Source organism: Salvelinus alpinus, chromosome 2 (assembly GCF_045679555.1).
Source record: "Salvelinus alpinus chromosome 2, SLU_Salpinus.1, whole genome shotgun sequence".
In the NCBI taxonomy this organism is placed as follows: Eukaryota; Metazoa; Chordata; class Actinopteri; order Salmoniformes; family Salmonidae; genus Salvelinus; species Salvelinus alpinus.
In genome coordinates, this window is record NC_092087.1 from 103,070,242 (window position 1) to 103,090,983 (window position 20,742).

A 20,742-nucleotide genomic window follows, 5' to 3' on the forward strand; every position below is an offset into this window, starting at 1 on the left:
TAGGCCACAGGCCCCTGTGCTGTTCCACCTGACTATAGGCCACAGGCCCCTGTGCTGTTCCACCTGACTATAGGCCACAGGCCCCTGTGCTGTTCCACCTGACTATAGGCCACAGGCCCCTGTGCTGTTCCACCTGACTATAGGCCACAGGCACCTTCCTGTTCCACCTGACTATAGACCACAGGCCCCTTCCTGTTCCACCTGACTATAGGCCACAGGCCCCTGTGCTGTTCCACCTGACTATAGGCCACAGGCCCCTTCCTGTTCCACCTGACTATACACCACAGGCCCCTTCCTGTTCCACCTGACTATAGGCCACAGGCCCCTTTGCTGTTCCACCTGACTATAGGCCACAGGCCCCTGTGCTGTTCCACCTGACTATAGGCCAGAGGCCCCTGTGCTGTTCCACCTGACTATAGGCCACAGGCCCCTGTGCTGTTCCACCTGACTATAGGCCACAGGCCCCTGTGCTGTTCCACCTGACTATAGGCCACAGGCCCCTGTGCTGTTCCACCTGACTATAGGCCACAGGCCCCTGTGCTGTTCCACCTGACTATAGGCCACAGGCCCCTGTGCTGTTCCACCTGACTATAGGCCACAGGCCCCTGTGCTGTTCCACCTGACTATAGGCCACAGGCCCCTGTGCTGTTCCACCTGACTATAGGCCACAGGCCCCTGTGCTGTTCCACCTGACTATAGGCCACAGGCCCCTGTGCTGTTCCACCTGACTATAGGCCACAGGCCCCTGTGCTGTTCCACCTGACTATAGGCCACAGGCCCCTTCCTGTTCCACCTGACTATAGACCACAGGCCCCTTCCTGTTCCACCTGACTATAGGCCACAGGCCCCTGTGCTGTTCCACCTGACTATAGGCCACAGGCCCCTTCCTGTTCCACTTGACTATAGGCCACAGGCCCCTTCCTGTTCCACCTGACTGTAGGCCACAGGCCCCTGTACTGTTCCACCTGACTATAGGCCACAGGCCCCTGTGCTGTTCCACCTGACTATAGGCCACAGGCCCCTTCCTGTTCCACCTGACTATAGACCACAGGCCCCTTCCTGTTCCACCTGACTATAGGCCACAGGCCCCTGTGCTGTTCCACCTGACTATAGGCCACAGGCCCCTTCCTGTTCCACCTGACTGTAGGCCACAGGCCCCTGTACTGTTCCACCTGACTATAGGCCACAGGCCCCTGTGCTGTTCCACCTGACTATAGGCCACAGGCCCCTGTGCTGTTCCACCTGACTATAGGCCACAGGCCCCTGTGCTGTTCCACCTGACTATAGGCCACAGGCCCCTGTGCTGTTCCACCTGACTATAGGCCACAGGCCCCTGTGCTGTTCCACCTGACTATAGGCCACAGGCCCCTGTACTGTTCCACCTGACTATAGGCCACAGGCCCCTTCCTGTTCCACTTGACTATAGGCCACAGGCCCCTTCCTGTTCCACCTGACTGTAGGCCACAGGCCCCTTCCTGTTCCACCTGACTATCGGCCACAGGCCCCTGTGCTGTTCCACCTGACTATAGGCCACAGGCCCCTTCCTGTTCCACCTGACTGTAGGCCACAGGCCCCTTCCTGTTCCACCTGACTGTAGGCCACAGGCCCCTTCCTGTTCCACCTGACTGTAGGCCACAGGCCCCTTCCTGTTCCACCTGACTGTAGGCCACAGGCCCCTTCCTGTTCCACCTGACTATCGGCCACAGGCCCCTGTGCTGTTCCACCTGACTATAGGCCACAGGCCCCTTCCTGTTCCACCTGACTGTAGGCCACAGGCCCCTTCCTGTTCCACCTGACTGTAGGCCACAGGCCCCTTCCTGTTCCACCTGACTGTAGGCCACAGGCCCCTTCCTGTTCCACCTGACTGTAGGCCACAGGCCCCTTCCTGTTCCACCTGACTATAGGCCACAGGCCCCTGTGCTGTTCCACCTGACTATAGGCCACAGGCCCCTGTGCTGTTCCACCTGACTATAGGCCACAGGCCCCTTCCTGTTCCACCTGACTGTAGGCCACAGGCCCCTGTGCTGTTCCACCTGACTATAGGCCACAGGCCCCTGTGCTGTTCCACCTGACTATAGGCCACAGGCCCCTGTGCTGTTCCACCTGACTATCGGCCACAGGCCCCTTCCTGTTCCACCTGACTATAGGCCACAGGCCCCTTCCTGTTCCACCTGACTATAGGCCACAGGCCCCTTCCTGTTCCACCTGACTATAGGCCACAGGCCCCTGTGCTGTTCCACCTGACTATAGGCCACAGGCCCCTGTGCTGTTCCACCTGACTATAGGCCACAGGCCCCTGTGCTGTTCCACCTGACTATAGGCCACAGGCCCCTGTGCTGTTCCACCTGACTATAGGCCACAGGCCCCTGTGCTGTTCCACCTGACTATAGGCCACAGGCCCCTGTGCTGTTCCACCTGACTATAGGCCACAGGCCCCTGTGCTGTTCCACCTGACTATAGGCCACAGGCCCCTGTGCTGTTCCACCTGACTATAGGCCACAGGCCCCTGTGCTGTTCCACCTGACTATAGGCCACAGGCCCCTTCCTGTTCCACCTGACTATAGGCCACAGGCCCCTTTGCTGTTCCACCTGACTATAGGCCACAGGCCCCTGTGCTGTTCCACCTGACTATAGGCCAGAGGCCCCTGTGCTGTTCCACCTGACTATAGGCCACAGGCCCCTGTGCTGTTCCACCTGACTATAGGCCACAGGCACCTTCCTGTTCCACCTGACTATAGACCACAGGCCCCTTCCTGTTCCACCTGACTATAGGCCACAGGCCCCTGTGCTGTTCCACCTGACTATAGGCCACAGGCCCCTGTGCTGTTCCACCTGACTATAGGCCACAGGCCCCTGTGCTGTTCCACCTGACTATAGGCCACAGGCCCCTGTGCTGTTCCACCTGACTATAGGCCACAGGCCCCTGTGCTGTTCCACCTGACTATAGGCCACAGGCCCCTGTGCTGTTCCACCTGACTATAGGCCACAGGCCCCTGTGCTGTTCCACCTGACTATAGGCCACAGGCCCCTGTGCTGTTCCACCTGACTATAGGCCACAGGCCCCTTCCTGTTCCACCTGACTATAGGCCACAGGCCCCTTCCTGTTCCACCTGACTATAGGCCACAGGCCCCTTTGCTGTTCCACCTGACTATAGGCCACAGGCCCCTGTGCTGTTCCACCTGACTATAGGCCAGAGGCCCCTGTGCTGTTCCACCTGACTATAGGCCACAGGCCCCTGTGCTGTTCCACCTGACTATAGGCCACAGGCCCCTGTGCTGTTCCACCTGACTATAGGCCACAGGCCCCTGTGCTGTTCCACCTGACTATAGGCCACAGGCCCCTGTGCTGTTCCACCTGACTATAGGCCACAGGCCCCTTCCTGTTCCACCTGACTATAGGCCACAGGCCCCTGTACTGTTCCACCTGACTATAGGCCACAGGCCCCTGTGCTGTTCCACCTGACTATAGGCCACAGGCCCCTGTGCTGTTCCACCTGACTATAGGCCACAGGCCCCTGTGCTGTTCCACCTGACTATAGGCCACAGGCCCCTGTGCTGTTCCACCTGACTATAGGCCACAGGCCCCTGTGCTGTTCCACCTGACTATAGGCCACAGGCCCCTGTGCTGTTCCACCTGACTATAGGCCACAGGCCCCTGTGCTGTTCCACCTGACTATAGGCCACAGGCCCCTGTGCTGTTCCACCTGACTATAGGCCACAGGCCCCTGTGCTGTTCCACCTGACTATAGGCCACAGGCCCCTGTGCTGTTCCACCTGACTATAGGCCACAGGCCCCTGTGCTGTTCTACCTGACTATAGGCCACAGGCCCCTTTGCTGTTCCACCTGACTATAGGCCACAGGCCCCTGTGCTGTTCCACCTGACTATAGGCCAGAGGCCCCTGTGCTGTTCCACCTGACTATAGGCCACAGGCCCCTGTGCTGTTCCACCTGACTATAGGCCACAGGCCCCTGTGCTGTTCCACCTGACTATAGGCCACAGGCCCCTGTGCTGTTCCACCTGACTATAGGCCACAGGCCCCTGTGCTGTTCCACCTGACTATAGGCCACAGGCCCCTTCCTGTTCCACCTGACTGTAGGCCACAGGCCCCTTCCTGTTCCACCTGACTGTAGGCCACAGGCCCCTTCCTGTTCCACCTGACTATCGGCCACAGGCCCCTGTGCTGTTCCACCTGACTATAGGCCACAGGCCCCTTCCTGTTCCACCTGACTGTAGGCCACAGGCCCCTTCCTGTTCCACCTGACTGTAGGCCACAGGCCCCTTCCTGTTCCACCTGACTATCGGCCACAGGCCCCTGTGCTGTTCCACCTGACTATAGGCCACAGGCCCCTTCCTGTTCCACCTGACTGTAGGCCACAGGCCCCTTCCTGTTCCACCTGACTATAGGCCACAGGCCCCTGTGCTGTTCCACCTGACTATAGGCCACAGGCCCCTTCCTGTTCCACCTGACTGTAGGCCACAGGCCCCTGTGCTGTTCCACCTGACTATAGGCCACAGGCCCCTGTGCTGTTCCACCTGACTATAGGCAACAGGCCCCTTCCTGTTCCACCTGACTATAGGCCACAGGCCCCTTCCTGTTCCACCTGACTATAGGCCACAGGCCCCTTCCTGTTCCACCTGACTATAGGCCACAGGCCCCTATGCTGTTCCACCTGACTATAGGCCACAGGCCCCTGTGCTGTTCCACCTGACTATAGGCCACAGGCCCCTGTGCTGTTCCACCTGACTATAGGCCACAGGCCCCTGTGCTGTTCCACCTGACTATAGGCCACAGGCCCCTGTGCTGTTCCACCTGACTATAGGCCACAGGCCCCTGTGCTGTTCCACCTGACTATAGGCCACAGGCACCTTCCTGTTCCACCTGACTATAGACCACAGGCCCCTTCCTGTTCCACCTGACTATCGGCCACAGGCCCCTGTGCTGTTCCACCTGACTATAGGCCACAGGCCCCTTCCTGTTCCACCTGACTGTAGGCCACAGGCCCCTTCCTGTTCCACCTGAATGTAGGCCACAGGCCCCTTCCTGTTCCACCTGACTGTAGGCCACAGGCCCCTGTGCTGTTCCACCTGACTATAGGCCACAGGCCCCTTCCTGTTCCACCTGACTGTAGGCCACAGGCCCCTTCCTGTTCCACCTGACTGTAGGCCACAGGCCCCTTCCTGTTCCACCTGACTATCGGCCACAGGCCCCTGTGCTGTTCCACCTGACTATAGGCCACAGGCCCCTTCCTGTTCCACCTGACTGTAGGCCACAGGCCCCTTCCTGTTCCACCTGACTGTAGGCCACAGGCCCCTTCCTGTTCCACCTGACTGTAGGCCACAGGCCCCTTCCTGTTCCACCTGACTGTAGGCCACAGGCCCCTTCCTGTTCCACCTGACTGTAGGCCACAGGCCCCTTCCTGTTCCACCTGACTATAGGCCACAGGCCCCTGTGCTGTTCCACCTGACTATAGGCCACAGGCCCCTGTGCTGTTCCACCTGACTATAGGCCACAGGCCCCTTCCTGTTCCACCTGACTGTAGGCCACAGGCCCCTGTGCTGTTCCACCTGACTATAGGCCACAGGCCCCTGTGCTGTTCCACCTGACTATAGGCCACAGGCCCCTGTGCTGTTCCACCTGACTATAGGCCACAGGCCCCTTCCTGTTCCACCTGACTATAGGCCACAGGCCCCTTCCTGTTCAACCTGACTATAGGCAACAGGCCCCTTCCTGTTCCACCTGACTATAGGCCACAGGCCCCTTCCTGTTCCACCTGACTATAGGCCACAGGCCCCTTCCTGTTCCACCTGACTATAGGCCACAGGCCCCTATGCTGTTCCACCTGACTATAGGCCACAGGCCCCTGTGCTGTTCCACCTGACTATAGGCCACAGGCCCCTGTGCTGTTCCACCTGACTATAGGCCACAGGCCCCTGTGCTGTTCCACCTGACTATAGGCCACAGGCCCCTTCCTGTTCCACTTGACTATAGGCCACAGGCCCCTTCCTGTTCCACCTGACTGTAGGCCACAGGCCCCTGTACTGTTCCACCTGACTATAGGCCACAGGCCCCTGTGCTGTTCCACCTGACTATAGGCCACAGGCCCCTGTGCTGTTCCACCTGACTATAGGCCACAGGCCCCTGTGCTGTTCCACCTGACTATAGGCCACAGGCCCCTGTGCTGTTCCACCTGACTATAGGCCACAGGCCCCTGTGCTGTTCCACCTGACTATAGGCCACAGGCCCCTGTGCTGTTCCACCTGACTATAGGCCACAGGCCCCTGTGCTGTTCCACCTGACTATAGGCCACAGGCCCCTGTGCTGTTCCACCTGACTATAGGCCACAGGCCCCTGTGCTGTTCCACCTGACTATAGACCACAGGCCCCTTCCTGTTCCACCTGACTATAGGCCACAGGCCCCTGTGCTGTTCCACCTGACTATAGGCCAGAGGCCCCTGTGCTGTTCCACCTGACTATAGGCCACAGGCCCCTGTGCTGTTCCACCTGACTATAGGCCACAGGCCCCTGTGCTGTTCCACCTGACTATAGGCCAGAGGCCCCTGTGCTGTTCCACCTGACTATAGGCCACAGGCCCCTGTGCTGTTCCACCTGACTATAGGCCACAGGCCCCTGTGCTGTTCCACCTGACTATAGGCCACAGGCCCCTTCCTGTTCCACCTGACTATAGGCCACAGGCCCCTGTGCTGTTCCACCTGACTATAGGCCACAGGCCCCTGTGCTGTTCCACCTGACTATAGGCCAGAGGCCCTTGTGCTGTTCCACCTGACTATAGGCCACAGGCCCCTGTGCTGTTCCACCTGACTATAGGCCACAGGCCCCTGTGCTGTTCCACCTGACTATAGGCCACAGGCCCCTGTGCTGTTCCACCTGACTATAGGCCACAGGCCCCTGTGCTGTTCCACCTGACTATAGGCCACAGGCCCCTGTGCTGTTCCACCTGACTATAGGCCACAGGCCCCTTCCTGTTCCACCTGACTATAGACCACAGGCCCCTTCCTGTTCCACCTGACTATAGGCCACAGGCCCCTGTGCTGTTCCACCTGACTATAGGCCACAGGCCCCTGTGCTGTTCCACCTGACTATAGGCCACAGGCCCCTGTGCTGTTCCACCTGACTATAGGCCACAGGCCCCTGTGCTGTTCCACCTGACTATAGGCCACAGGCCCCTGTGCTGTTCCACCTGACTATAGGCCACAGGCCCCTTCCTGTTCCACCTGACTATAGGCCACAGGCCCCTGTACTGTTCCACCTGACTATAGGCCACAGGCCCCTGTGCTGTTCCACCTGACTATAGGCCACAGGCCCCTGTGCTGTTCCACCTGACTATAGGCCACAGGCCCCTGTGCTGTTCCACCTGACTATAGGCCACAGGCCCCTGTGCTGTTCCACCTGACTATAGGCCACAGGCCCCTGTGCTGTTCCACCTGACTATAGGCCACAGGCCCCTGTGCTGTTCCACCTGACTATAGGCCACAGGCCCCTGTGCTGTTCCACCTGACTATAGGCCACAGGCCCCTGTGCTGTTCCACCTGACTATAGGCCACAGGCCCCTGTGCTGTTCCACCTGACTATAGGCCACAGGCCCCTGTGCTGTTCCACCTGACTATAGGCCACAGGCCCCTGTGCTGTTCCACCTGACTATAGGCCACAGGCCCCTGTGCTGTTCCACCTGACTATAGGCCACAGGCCCCTGTGCTGTTCCACCTGACTATAGGCCACAGGCCCCTTCCTGTTCCACCTGACTATAGGCCACAGGCCCCTTTGCTGTTCCACCTGACTATAGGCCACAGGCCCCTGTGCTGTTCCACCTGACTATAGGCCACAGGCCCCTGTGCTGTTCCACCTGACTATAGGCCACAGGCCCCTGTGCTGTTCCACCTGACTATAGGCCACAGGCCCCTGTGCTGTTCCACCTGACTATAGGCCACAGGCCCCTGTGCTGTTCCACCTGACTATAGGCCACAGGCCCCTGTGCTGTTCCACCTGACTATAGGCCACAGGCCCCTTCCTGTTCCACCTGACTATAGACCACAGGCCCCTTCCTGTTCCACCTGACTATAGGCCACAGGCCCCTGTGCTGTTCCACCTGACTATAGGCCACAGGCCCCTGTGCTGTTCCACCTGACTATAGGCCACAGGCCCCTGTGCTGTTCCACCTGACTATAGGCCACAGGCCCCTGTGCTGTTCCACCTGACTGTAGGCCACAGGCCCCTGTGCTGTTCCACCTGACTATAGGCCACAGGCCCCTGTGCTGTTCCACCTGACTATAGGCCACAGGCCCCTGTGCTGTTCCACCTGACTATAGGCCACAGGCCCCTGTGCTGTTCCACCTGACTATAGGCCACAGGCCCCTTCCTGTTCCACCTGACTATAGGCCACAGGCCCCTGTACTGTTCCACCTGACTATAGGCCACAGGCCCCTGTGCTGTTCCACCTGACTATAGGCCACAGGCCCCTGTGCTGTTCCACCTGACTATAGGCCACAGGCCCCTGTGCTGTTCCACCTGACTATAGGCCACAGGCCCCTGTGCTGTTCCACCTGACTATAGGCCACAGGCCCCTGTGCTGTTCCACCTGACTATAGGCCACAGGCCCCTGTGCTGTTCCACCTGACTATAGGCCACAGGCCCCTGTGCTGTTCCACCTGACTATAGGCCACAGGCCCCTGTGCTGTTCCACCTGACTATAGGCCACAGGCCCCTGTGCTGTTCCACCTGACTATAGGCCACAGGCCCCTGTGCTGTTCTACCTGACTATAGGCCACAGGCCCCTTTGCTGTTCCACCTGACTATAGGCCACAGGCCCCTGTGCTGTTCCACCTGACTATAGGCCAGAGGCCACTGTGCTGTTCCACCTGACTATAGGCCACAGGCCCCTGTGCTGTTCCACCTGACTATAGGCCACAGGCCCCTGTGCTGTTCCACCTGACTATAGGCCACAGGCCCCTTTGCTGTTCCACCTGACTATAGGCCACAGGCCCCTGTGCTGTTCCACCTGACTATAGGCCAGAGGCCCCTGTGCTGTTCCACCTGACTATAGGCCAGAGGCCCCTGTGCTGTTCCACCTGACTATAGGCCACAGGCCCCTGTGCTGTTCCACCTGACTATAGGCCACAGGCCCCTGTGCTGTTCCACCTGACTATAGACCACAGGCCCCTTCCTGTTCCACCTGACTATAGGCCACAGGCCCCTGTGCTGTTCCACCTGACTATAGGCCACAGGCCCCTTCCTGTTCCACCTGACTATAGACCACAGGCCCCTTCCTGTTCCACCTGACTATAGGCCACAGGCCCCTGTGCTGTTCCACCTGACTATAGGCCACAGGCCCCTTCCTGTTCCACTTGACTATAGGCCACAGGCCCCTTCCTGTTCCACCTGACTGTAGGCCACAGGCCCCTGTACTGTTCCACCTGACTATAGGCCACAGGCCCCTGTGCTGTTCCACCTGACTATAGGCCACAGGCCCCTTCCTGTTCCACCTGACTATAGACCACAGGCCCCTTCCTGTTCCACCTGACTATAGGCCACAGCCCCCTGTGCTGTTCCACCTGACTATAGGCCACAGGCCCCTTCCTGTTCCACTTGACTATAGGCCACAGGCCCCTTCCTGTTCCACCTGACTGTAGGCCACAGGCCCCTGTACTGTTCCACCTGACTGTAGGCCACAGGCCCCTGTGCTGTTCCACCTGACTATAGGCCACAGGCCCCTGTGCTGTTCCACCTGACTATAGGCCACAGGCCCCTGTGCTGTTCCACCTGACTATAGGCCACAGGCCCCTGTGCTGTTCCACCTGACTATAGGCCACAGGCCCCTGTGCTGTTCCACCTGACTATAGGCCACAGGCCCCTGTGCTGTTCCACCTGACTATAGGCCACAGGCCCCTGTGCTGTTCCACCTGACTATAGGCCACAGGCCCCTTCCTGTTCCACCTGACTATAGGCCACAGGCCCCTGTGCTGTTCCACCTGACTATAGGCCACAGGCCCCTGTGCTGTTCCACCTGACTATAGGCCACAGGCCCCTGTGCTGTTCCACCTGACTAAAGGCCACAGGCCCCTGTGCTGTTCCACCTGACTATAGGCCACAGGCCCCTTCCTGTTCCACCTGACTATAGGCCACAGGCCCCTTTGCTGTTCCACCTGACTATAGGCCACAGGCCCCTGTGCTGTTCCACCTGACTATAGGCCAGAGGCCCCTGTGCTGTTCCACCTGACTATAGGCCACAGGCCCCTGTGCTGTTCCACCTGACTATAGGCCACAGGCCCCTGTGCTGTTCCACCTGACTATAGGCCACAGGCCCCTGTGCTGTTCCACCTGACTATAGGCCACAGGCCCCTGTGCTGTTCCACCTGACTATAGGCCACAGGCCCCTTCCTGTTCCACCTGACTATAGACCACAGGCCCCTTCCTGTTCCACCTGACTATAGGCCACAGGCCCCTGTGCTGTTCCACCTGACTATAGGCCACAGGCCCCTGTGCTGTTCCACCTGACTATAGGCCACAGGCCCCTGTGCTGTTCCACCTGACTATAGGCCACAGGCCCCTGTGCTGTTCCACCTGACTATAGGCCACAGGCCCCTGTGCTGTTCCACCTGACTATAGGCCACAGGCCCCTGTGCTGTTCCACCTGACTATAGGCCACAGGCCCCTGTGCTGTTCCACCTGACTATAGGCCACAGGCCCCTGTGCTGTTCCACCTGACTATAGGCCACAGGCCCCTGTGCTGTTCCACCTGACTATAGGCCACAGGCCCCTGTGCTGTTCCACCTGACTATAGGCCACAGGCCCCTGTGCTGTTCCACCTGACTATAGGCCACAGGCCCCTGTGCTGTTCCACCTGACTATAGGCCACAGGCCCCTGTGCTGTTCCACCTGACTATAGGCCACAGGCCCCTGTGCTGTTCCACCTGACTATAGGCCACAGGCCCCTGTGCTGTTCCACCTGACTATAGGCCACAGGCCCCTGTGCTGTTCCACCTGACTATAGGCCACAGGCCCCTGTGCTGTTCCACCTGACTATAGGCCACAGGCCCCTGTGCTGTTCCACCTGACTATAGGCCACAGGCCCCTGTGCTGTTCCACCTGACTATAGGCCACAGGCCCCTGTGCTGTTCCACCTGACTATAGGCCACAGGCCCCGTGCTGCCCCTGACTATAGGCCACAGGCCCCTTCTGTTCCACCTGACTATAGGCCACAGGCCCCTGTGCTGTTCCACCTGACTATAGGCCACAGGCCCCTGTGCTGTTCCACCTGACTATAGACCACAGGCCCCTTCCTGTTCCACCTGACTATAGGCCACAGGCCCCTGTGCTGTTCCACCTGACTATAGGCCACAGGCCCCTGTGCTGTTCCACCTGACTATAGGCCACAGGCCCCTGTGCTGTTCCACCTGACTATAGGCCACAGGCCCCTTCCTGTTCCACCTGACTATAGGCCACAGGCCCCTTTGCTGTTCCACCTGACTATAGGCCACAGGCCCCTTTGCTGTTCCACCTGACTATAGGCCACAGGCCCCTGTGCTGTTCCACCTGACTATAGGCCACAGGCCCCTTCCTGTTCCACTTGACTATAGGCCACAGGCCCCTTCCTGTTCCACCTGACTGTAGGCCACAGGCCCCTGTACTGTTCCACCTGACTATAGGCCACAGGCCCCTGTGCTGTTCCACCTGACTATAGGCCACAGGCCCCTTCCTGTTCCACCTGACTATAGACCACAGGCCCCTTCCTGTTCCACCTGACTATAGGCCACAGCCCCCTGTGCTGTTCCACCTGACTATAGGCCACAGGCCCCTTCCTGTTCCACTTGACTATAGGCCACAGGCCCCTTCCTGTTCCACCTGACTGTAGGCCACAGGCCCCTGTACTGTTCCACCTGACTGTAGGCCACAGGCCCCTGTGCTGTTCCACCTGACTATAGGCCACAGGCCCCTGTGCTGTTCCACCTGACTATAGGCCACAGGCCCCTGTGCTGTTCCACCTGACTATAGGCCACAGGCCCCTGTGCTGTTCCACCTGACTATAGGCCACAGGCCCCTGTGCTGTTCCACCTGACTATAGGCCACAGGCCCCTGTGCTGTTCCACCTGACTATAGGCCACAGGCCCCTGTGCTGTTCCACCTGACTATAGGCCACAGGCCCCTTCCTGTTCCACCTGACTATAGGCCACAGGCCCCTGTGCTGTTCCACCTGACTATAGGCCACAGGCCCCTGTGCTGTTCCACCTGACTATAGGCCACAGGCCCCTGTGCTGTTCCACCTGACTAAAGGCCACAGGCCCCTGTGCTGTTCCACCTGACTATAGGCCACAGGCCCCTTCCTGTTCCACCTGACTATAGGCCACAGGCCCCTTTGCTGTTCCACCTGACTATAGGCCACAGGCCCCTGTGCTGTTCCACCTGACTATAGGCCAGAGGCCCCTGTGCTGTTCCACCTGACTATAGGCCACAGGCCCCTGTGCTGTTCCACCTGACTATAGGCCACAGGCCCCTGTGCTGTTCCACCTGACTATAGGCCACAGGCCCCTGTGCTGTTCCACCTGACTATAGGCCACAGGCCCCTGTGCTGTTCCACCTGACTATAGGCCACAGGCCCCTTCCTGTTCCACCTGACTATAGACCACAGGCCCCTTCCTGTTCCACCTGACTATAGGCCACAGGCCCCTGTGCTGTTCCACCTGACTATAGGCCACAGGCCCCTGTGCTGTTCCACCTGACTATAGGCCACAGGCCCCTGTGCTGTTCCACCTGACTATAGACCACAGGCCCCTTCCTGTTCCACCTGACTATAGGCCACAGGCCCCTGTGCTGTTCCACCTGACTATAGGCCACAGGCCCCTGTGCTGTTCCACCTGACTATAGGCCACAGGCCCCTGTGCTGTTCCACCTGACTATAGGCCACAGGCCCCTTCCTGTTCCACCTGACTATAGGCCACAGGCCCCTTTGCTGTTCCACCTGACTATAGGCCACAGGCCCCTGTGCTGTTCCACCTGACTATAGGCCACAGGCCCCTGTGCTGTTCCACCTGACTATAGGCCACAGGCCCCTGTGCTGTTCCACCTGACTATAGGCCACAGGCCCCTGTGCTGTTCCACCTGACTATAGGCCACAGGCCCCTGTGCTGTTCCACCTGACTATAGGCCACAGGCCCCTGTGCTGTTCCACCTGACTATAGACCACAGGCCCCTGTGCTGTTCCACCTGACTATAGGCCACAGGCCCCTTTGCTGTTCCACCTGACTATAGGCCACAGGCCCCTGTGCTGTTCCACCTGACTATAGGCCAGAGGCCCCTGTGCTGTTCCACCTGACTATAGGCCAGAGGCCCCTGTGCTGTTCCACCTGACTATAGGCCACAGGCCCCTGTGCTGTTCCACCTGACTATAGGCCACAGGCCCCTGTGCTGTTCCACCTGACTATAGGCCACAGGCCCCTGTGCTGTTCCACCTGACTATAGGCCACAGGCCCCTTCCTGTTCCACCTGACTATAGGCCACAGGCCCCTTTGCTGTTCCACCGGACTATAGGCCACAGGCCCCTGTGCTGTTCCACCTGACTATAGGCCAGAGGCCCCTGTGCTGTTCCACCTGACTATAGGCCACAGGCCCCTGTGCTGTTCCACCTGACTATAGGCCACAGGCCCCTGTGCTGTTCCACCTGACCATAGGCCACAGGCCCCTGTGCTGTTCCACCTGACTATAGGCCACAGGCCCCTTCCTGTTCCACCTGACTATAGGCCACAGGCCCCTGTGCTGTTCCACCTGACTATAGGCCACAGGCCCCTGTGCTGTTCCACCTGACTATAGACCACAGGCCCCTTCCTGTTCCACCTGACTATAGGCCACAGGCCCCTGTGCTGTTCCACCTGACTATAGGCCACAGGCCCCTGTGCTGTTCCACCTGACTATAGGCCACAGGCCCCTGTGCTGTTCCACCTGACTATAGGCCACAGGCCCCTGTGCTGTTCCACCTGACTATAGGCCACAGGCCCCTTTGCTGTTCCACCTGACTATAGGCCACAGGCCCCTTTGCTGTTCCACCTGACTATAGGCCAGAGGCCCCTGTGCTGTTCCACCTGACTATAGGCCAGAGGCCCCTGTGCTGTTCCACCTGACTATAGGCCACAGGCCCCTGTGCTGTTCCACCTGACTATAGGCCACAGGCCCCTGTGCTGTTCCACCTGACTATAGGCCACAGGCCCCTGTGCTGTTCCACCTGACTATAGGCCACAGGCCCCTGTGCTGTTCCACCTGACTATAGGCCACAGGCCCCTGTGCTGTTCCACCTGACTATAGGCCACAGGCCCCTGTGCTGTTCCACCTGACTATAGGCCACAGGCCCCTGTGCTGTTCCACCTGACTATAGGCCACAGGCCCCTGTGCTGTTCCACCTGACTATAGGCCACAGGCCCCTTCCTGTTCCACCTGACTATAGGCCACAGGCCCCTGTGCTGTTCCACCTGACTATAGGCCACAGGCCCCTGTGCTGTTCCACCTGACTATAGGCCACAGGCCCCTGTGCTGTTCCACCTGACTATAGGCCACAGGCCCCTGTGCTGTTCCACCTGACTATAGGCCACAGGCCCCTGTGCTGTTCCACCTGACTATAGGCCACAGGCCCCTGTGCTGTTCCACCTGACTATAGGCCACAGGCCCCTGTGCTGTTCCACCTGACTATAGGCCACAGGCCCCCGTGCTGTTCCACCTGACTATAGGCCACAGGCCCCTTTGCTGTTCCACCTGACTATAGGCCACAGGCCCCTTTGCTGTTCCACCTGACTATAGGCCACAGGCCCCTGTGCTGTTCCACCTGACTATAGGCCAGAGGCCCCTGTGCTGTTCCACCTGACTATAGGCCAGAGGCCCCTGTGCTGTTCCACCTGACTATAGGCCAGAGGCCCCTGTGCTGTTCCACCTGACTATAGGCCACAGGCCCCTGTGCTGTTCCACCTGACTATAGGCCACAGGCCCCTGTGCTGTTCCAACTGACTATAGGCCACAGGCCTCTTCCTGTTCCACCTGACTATAGGCCACAGGCCCCTTCCTGTTCCACCTGACTATAGGCCACAGGCCCCTGTGCTGTTTCAACATGTCATTGAAGATGCTCCAAAGATTTTTTACTATCATTCTTCATGTCATTTATCTGTTTCATAGTGTAGTTTCTTCTTCTTTTTATTTAGTCACATGATTTCTCAATTTGCAATACGTTTGCCAATCAGTTATACAGCCAGACCTATTTGCCATCTCTTTAGCCTCTTCATCATACCATTTTTTAATTCCTTTTCAATCCACGTGGATTTAACAGTGTTTACAGTAATATTCTTAAATGGGTGCATGCTTATTAGTAACTGGGATAAGCATTTTCAAATGTGTCAAGGGCAGCGTCTGGTTGCTCATCATTACACACCACGGACCAACAAATATTATTTACATCAACAACATAGGAATCACTACAAAACTTATTGTATGACCTCTTTTACACAATATTAGGCCCAGCCTTTGGAACTGTGGTTTTCCTAGACATGGCTACTATATTGTGATCACTACATCTGATGGATCTGGAAACTGCTTTCAAACACATTTCTGCAGCATTAGTAAAGATATGATCAAAACATGATGATTTCATTCCTCTACTGTTTGTAACTACCCTGGTAGGTTGACTGATAACCTGAACAAGGTTGACAGCACTGGTTACAGTTTGAAGCTTTCTCTTGAGTGGGCAGCCTGATCACAGCTTTCCTCCAGTATTAGTTAATTAATTAACAGTGTCTTGAGTTTAGTTTGCCTGTTCAACAGTCTTGTTTGGGGGTTTGACTGGGACAGACAATGTAACATCCATAATGTTTTAAGGAAAAGTTTTTGTAAAACAAGCACCTTACATTGGATCATCTTTTAACTTTCTCTCTAAAGCTAACGTTCATCAAGGTTTTATGGTCTATTGGTTTCTCTCTTTTCATTGGCAGAATCCTTTTTCAGTGTTATGATATTCATAACATCCATATCCACCAGTCCATCTTCCTGTCAACTAACAGAACTCTGCTGGTTGTCCTGGTAACAGATACCAGTCTATCTTCCTGTCAACCAACAGAACTCTGCTGGTTGTCCTGGTAACAGATACCAGTCTATCTTCCTGTCAACTAACAGAACTCTGCTGGTTGTCCTGGTAACAGATACCAGTGGGCAGATCTATTTAATTTGTTCAAACTAAACTACAGCACTTACTTTCATGAGTCAAATCTGATCCTTTCTTCTCTTCTCCTCCTCTCACAGTTCCACTCAGCCCCGTTGTTTTCCTGCAGTCCACCAGCAGCACAGACAACCTCTTCATACCCAGCAGTAAGGTGCTACCGGGAGAGGCACTACACACGGACTCCGGGAGGGCGGAAGGGCTAGCGTTGTCCTGGTAATCATAAAGAGGGGACACAGACACATATCATTATGGATGCTGAAGCCACTGTTGTCATAAAGTGCTTTACAGAAACCCAGCCCAGACCCTGATAGAGCAAGCTGTATGCTAGACCAGACCAAGCTGTACCATCTGGTGTTCTGATCTGGAGAGATTCTTCTCTGCCTCGTCAGCATCAGGATGTTGTTGAGGCTCCCCAGAGGATCCACGATAGTCACGTCTCTCTCCTGTGTGAACGAGAACAGCAAACAGACGGTAAACTTATGACCATCTATTACAATCAAGAGGCATGAATATGTCTAAAATGGCCTTTTTCATCATGATTTTGTCAAATATTGTTTGTGTTGCAAATGTATAGGGTCAATTCCAAAAAATGGGTGCCTTTAACATCCCTTTGATATTTTAAGTAGATTTCAAAAGCCTGTTATACTAGATGAGGTGAACTTTAATGTAGACCACATGGAGAATGAGAATTCAATACATCGAAGTCCCAAAAACATATGTACCAATGGCAGATTGCCCCTTAAACAATTCCTACAGTACTGAACAACATATTCAAGTGTAGAACTTCAGTAGAATGTCCCTTTAAAACCACACATTAGTTCAACAAGTTTTTTTTTTTTTTCAAAAACTGCAGTTTGTGCCCCCGTTTTTAAGACAGTACTCACTGGTTGTAATCTGATCTTCAGCCTCCTCCTTTTTCACTCCCAAAACGTCTTCCTCCTCTTTTATTGAGATAGCCTCATCTTCCTCTTTTACTCTAAAAGGTTCTTCCGCTTCTTTCACTACATTCTCTTCTTTCAATGTTATGGCATCTTCCTCCTTTTTGATTCTGAAAGCTTCTACCTCCTCCTCTTCCACTTTGACAACCTCTCTCCCATCTTCCTCTTTCACTGTAATATCATCCTCTTCTTTCAATGTGATAGCCTCCTCTTCCTCCTTTTTTATCCTGAAAGCTTCTTCCTCTCCTTTCATCAGAGCTTCTTTCTCCGTCGAGCTTAGTGAACTCATGCTCCGGTCGATTAGCCTAGTGCGTTATCAATTTACCACATTTGCTAATTTAACAAGCAAATTACATTTAAATGAACTAGTAGACAAGTAAACAGAATTATATTCAAAACACTAAGAGTAAAATACACAAGATTGGTCTAAAGCGCTTCAATGTTTCGGTTTTATGTTCGCTAGCAAACCACCACGTTGGTTGAATCAGAAGCCTTTTGTCGCTGTTGAAGAAGCCTCCAGTTCCGTCCACTAGATTATACGTCACGCAAGAAGCATCACCTGAAAGACTCAAATCGCCATCTGCTGACTAGAGTGGGTAACGCAGATTGGAAAGCCTAAAACCCCAACTCAGCATCTTAACTCATCAATATGTTTTTTAAAAGACAGCTTAACATCAGATACACCATATAAGGTACATACTATATACTTCAATCATTATAACCATTTTTGTTCACTCTAGAAAACAATATATACTTAGTTTTACACAGATTCAATAACAATTTAAGGTCAGTAAAGGTTTTCTGTAAAATAATGACAGCATACTGTAGTTCAGATAGAGACTGATCAGCAGGGTGGGCAATATAGTACACAACTGTATCGTCTGCATACAGATGCAGGTAGCAGTTTATTTTGACAAAACAATATTGTTAATGTATACAATATAGTTGTTTATTATACATTATAACATATAACACAATGCCTAGGAACTAAAGAATTATATGCAACATTTGACACACAAAAGTACTCGTTACATTTTGAATGCTAACTATTCAAATTCACACACTTATTAAGAGAATATACGTGGTCATTTCCTACTACCTCTGATCTGGCAGACTCACTAAACACAAATACATCGTTCGAAAACAAGAAAATGGTACCGTCTGCTTTGCTTAATAGAAGGAATTTGAAATAATTTATACTATAACTTTTAATAATTAAAATATTAATAAAATCATAATATTTAGAACCAAATATTTTAGACTTTTACTCAAGTAGTATTTTATTGGGTGACTTTCAATGAACTTCTATACATTTACTCCTGAAGTATAACATGTGGATACTTTTTCCAGTCAAAAGTTTGGACACACCTACTCATTCAAGGGATTGTCTTTATTTGGGCGGCGCACAATTGGCCCAACGTCGTCTGGGTTTGGCCGGGGCAATTGTAAATATGAATTTCTTCTTAACTAACTTGCCTAGTTAAAGATTACACACACACACACCACACTGTCCAAAGTTATTTTGTTGGCATTTACATATGTCCCCATTACCAGTAAAACATAATCAAAACCTATTTCTTTCACTTACTTTTGTGGCGTCATTACGTCATCTACTTACATTATATAGGTATGCACCTCAGCTTTGACATCGATTTTGCACATCGGCGGTAAACTATATATCGGGCTGATGCCGATGTTAGCAAATATCGTCCGATTCCGATATGCTCACCAATATATCGTCCATCCCTACCAAATATCACTTGATTATAAGAGGGGTGTATTATGACATCATATAGAACTACTCAGACATTCCAAATATCACTTGATTATCAGAGGGATGTATTATGACATCATATAGAACTACTCAGACATTCCAAATATCACTTGATTATCAGAGGGATGTATTATGACATCATATAGAACTACTCAGACATTCCAAATCAGGCTTCATCCATATCATGAAGGTGGATATTGATCCAACCATTTCAAAAGTAATGACCAGGCTGATGGAAACAGGCTAAGCCTGTACACTTTTATAAATGCCGACAGACGATCTGTTATTTCGTTTGACATGGTGGGGTCTTTTTGTGTCATTAAAAATGTATAAACGAGAAATGGCGGCATTAATCCTTTATGCGCAAATATTGATTTAATAACGATCATATCTTAGTTAACTTGGAGTCACGTGATGATATGTTGTGTGGTCCTCCCTCTACGACTTGGGAACCCATGTAGTTTATTAGGCTACAGATGAAATAAGTTATGAACTTCACAGGGTGGTGAAACTGCATGTGATGAGCTTGATGCTCCTTTCCAATACATTTTGAGGGTCTTATTCTGGTGACATGATGATTGATGCTTGGTTGCCATTTGACAAATAAAATAATATCTCTCTCATCCATAATAATCTCATCATGTAGGTAGCCTACCAGCACTGTATATGTGAGCTGCAGGCTACAGTGCACGGGACAAGAGCACGTTTTCTATTTTACACAAGTTTTTAAAACCATCAGTGGAGTTGAAAATGTGATGGAAACCAATTTAACTTGTATTTTTCATTCGGTACATGGGAATTTAACAGCAAACGTTATTCTTCTTGTGCACTACGTCATAACGCAAAGCCTTTTATCCACAATAAGTCTGTTTGATGCAAACATTTCTGATTGGAAAATGTGTATATTGTTTCATGCAGATTTGAGAATATTCACATGGAAATCTGGCGCAAATTGCATGGAAACTTAGCTACGAAGGTGGATATTGATCCAACACCTGCTACTTATTCAAACCAGCCTACTGGGCACAGACGTCGGTTCAACATCTAGTTTCTATTTACATTTCTTTGATTCGTCAACTAAAGTGAATTCAACATTAAATCAACACAAAATGTCACCTGTCATTGGATTTAGGTTGCCAGTTCGTGAAAAATTAAAAAAATGGCTTTTTACAAATCCAATCAGTTTCCCACATTGATCAAACATCATCACATGGATTTGTTTTGTTGAAATGACATGGAAACAAAGTTTATTCAACCAGTGGGAGGCTTGTAAATGACCCCAGGAAAATAAAACAAAGAACTCTTCATTGAGACAATGATAAACAGCAATCCGTGGGAGAGTTGAGGTGGATATTATAAAATAAGGATCTGCTGGAGTCCAAGTCAAACCAAGATTCTTTATTTTTGAGCTCAGAGAGAATAACAGTTACACAGCGCAGTGTAGACAGTCTGAATTCCTGAAGCATTGGGTGATGAGCACATATCTTTATAGTTTCCTGTTCCTGGGAGGGACTGTATTCATACAAGGACGCAGGTGCTGTCACGCCCTGGCCTTAGTATTCTTTGTTTTCTTTATTATTTTAGTTAGGTCAGGGTGTGACATGGGGAATGTTTATGTTTTGTTAGTTTTGGGTGTTTATATGGTAAAGGGGTTATGGGGTGTAGTATATGGGTTTGTGTTGAGTGTAGATGTCTAGCGTTGTCTATGTATGTTTAGTTGTCTAGGAGAGTCTATGGTTACCTGAATGAGTTCCCAATTAGAGACAGCTGATTTCGGTTGTCTCTGATTGGGAGCCTTATTTAGGGTAGCCATAGGCTCTCATTGG

General features: G+C 53.7%; 2 protein-coding genes across 4 annotated transcripts in view; both read right to left on the bottom strand.

Annotated features, from left to right (window-relative positions):
- Positions 1 to 17,680, bottom strand: part of LOC139552067 (zinc finger protein 721-like) — a 69,187-nt gene extending 51,507 nt beyond the window's left edge. The window contains 3 exon segments of the mRNA XM_071363461.1: positions 16,237 to 16,414; positions 16,550 to 16,647; positions 17,089 to 17,680. Coding sequence (XP_071219562.1) covers positions 16,237 to 16,414; positions 16,550 to 16,647; positions 17,089 to 17,431 — 619 coding nt within the window. The 5' untranslated portion in view covers positions 17,432 to 17,680.
- Positions 1 to 20,742, bottom strand: part of LOC139547168 (zinc finger protein 32-like) — a 304,099-nt gene that overhangs the window by 190,447 nt on the left and 92,910 nt on the right. The window lies entirely within an intron of this gene.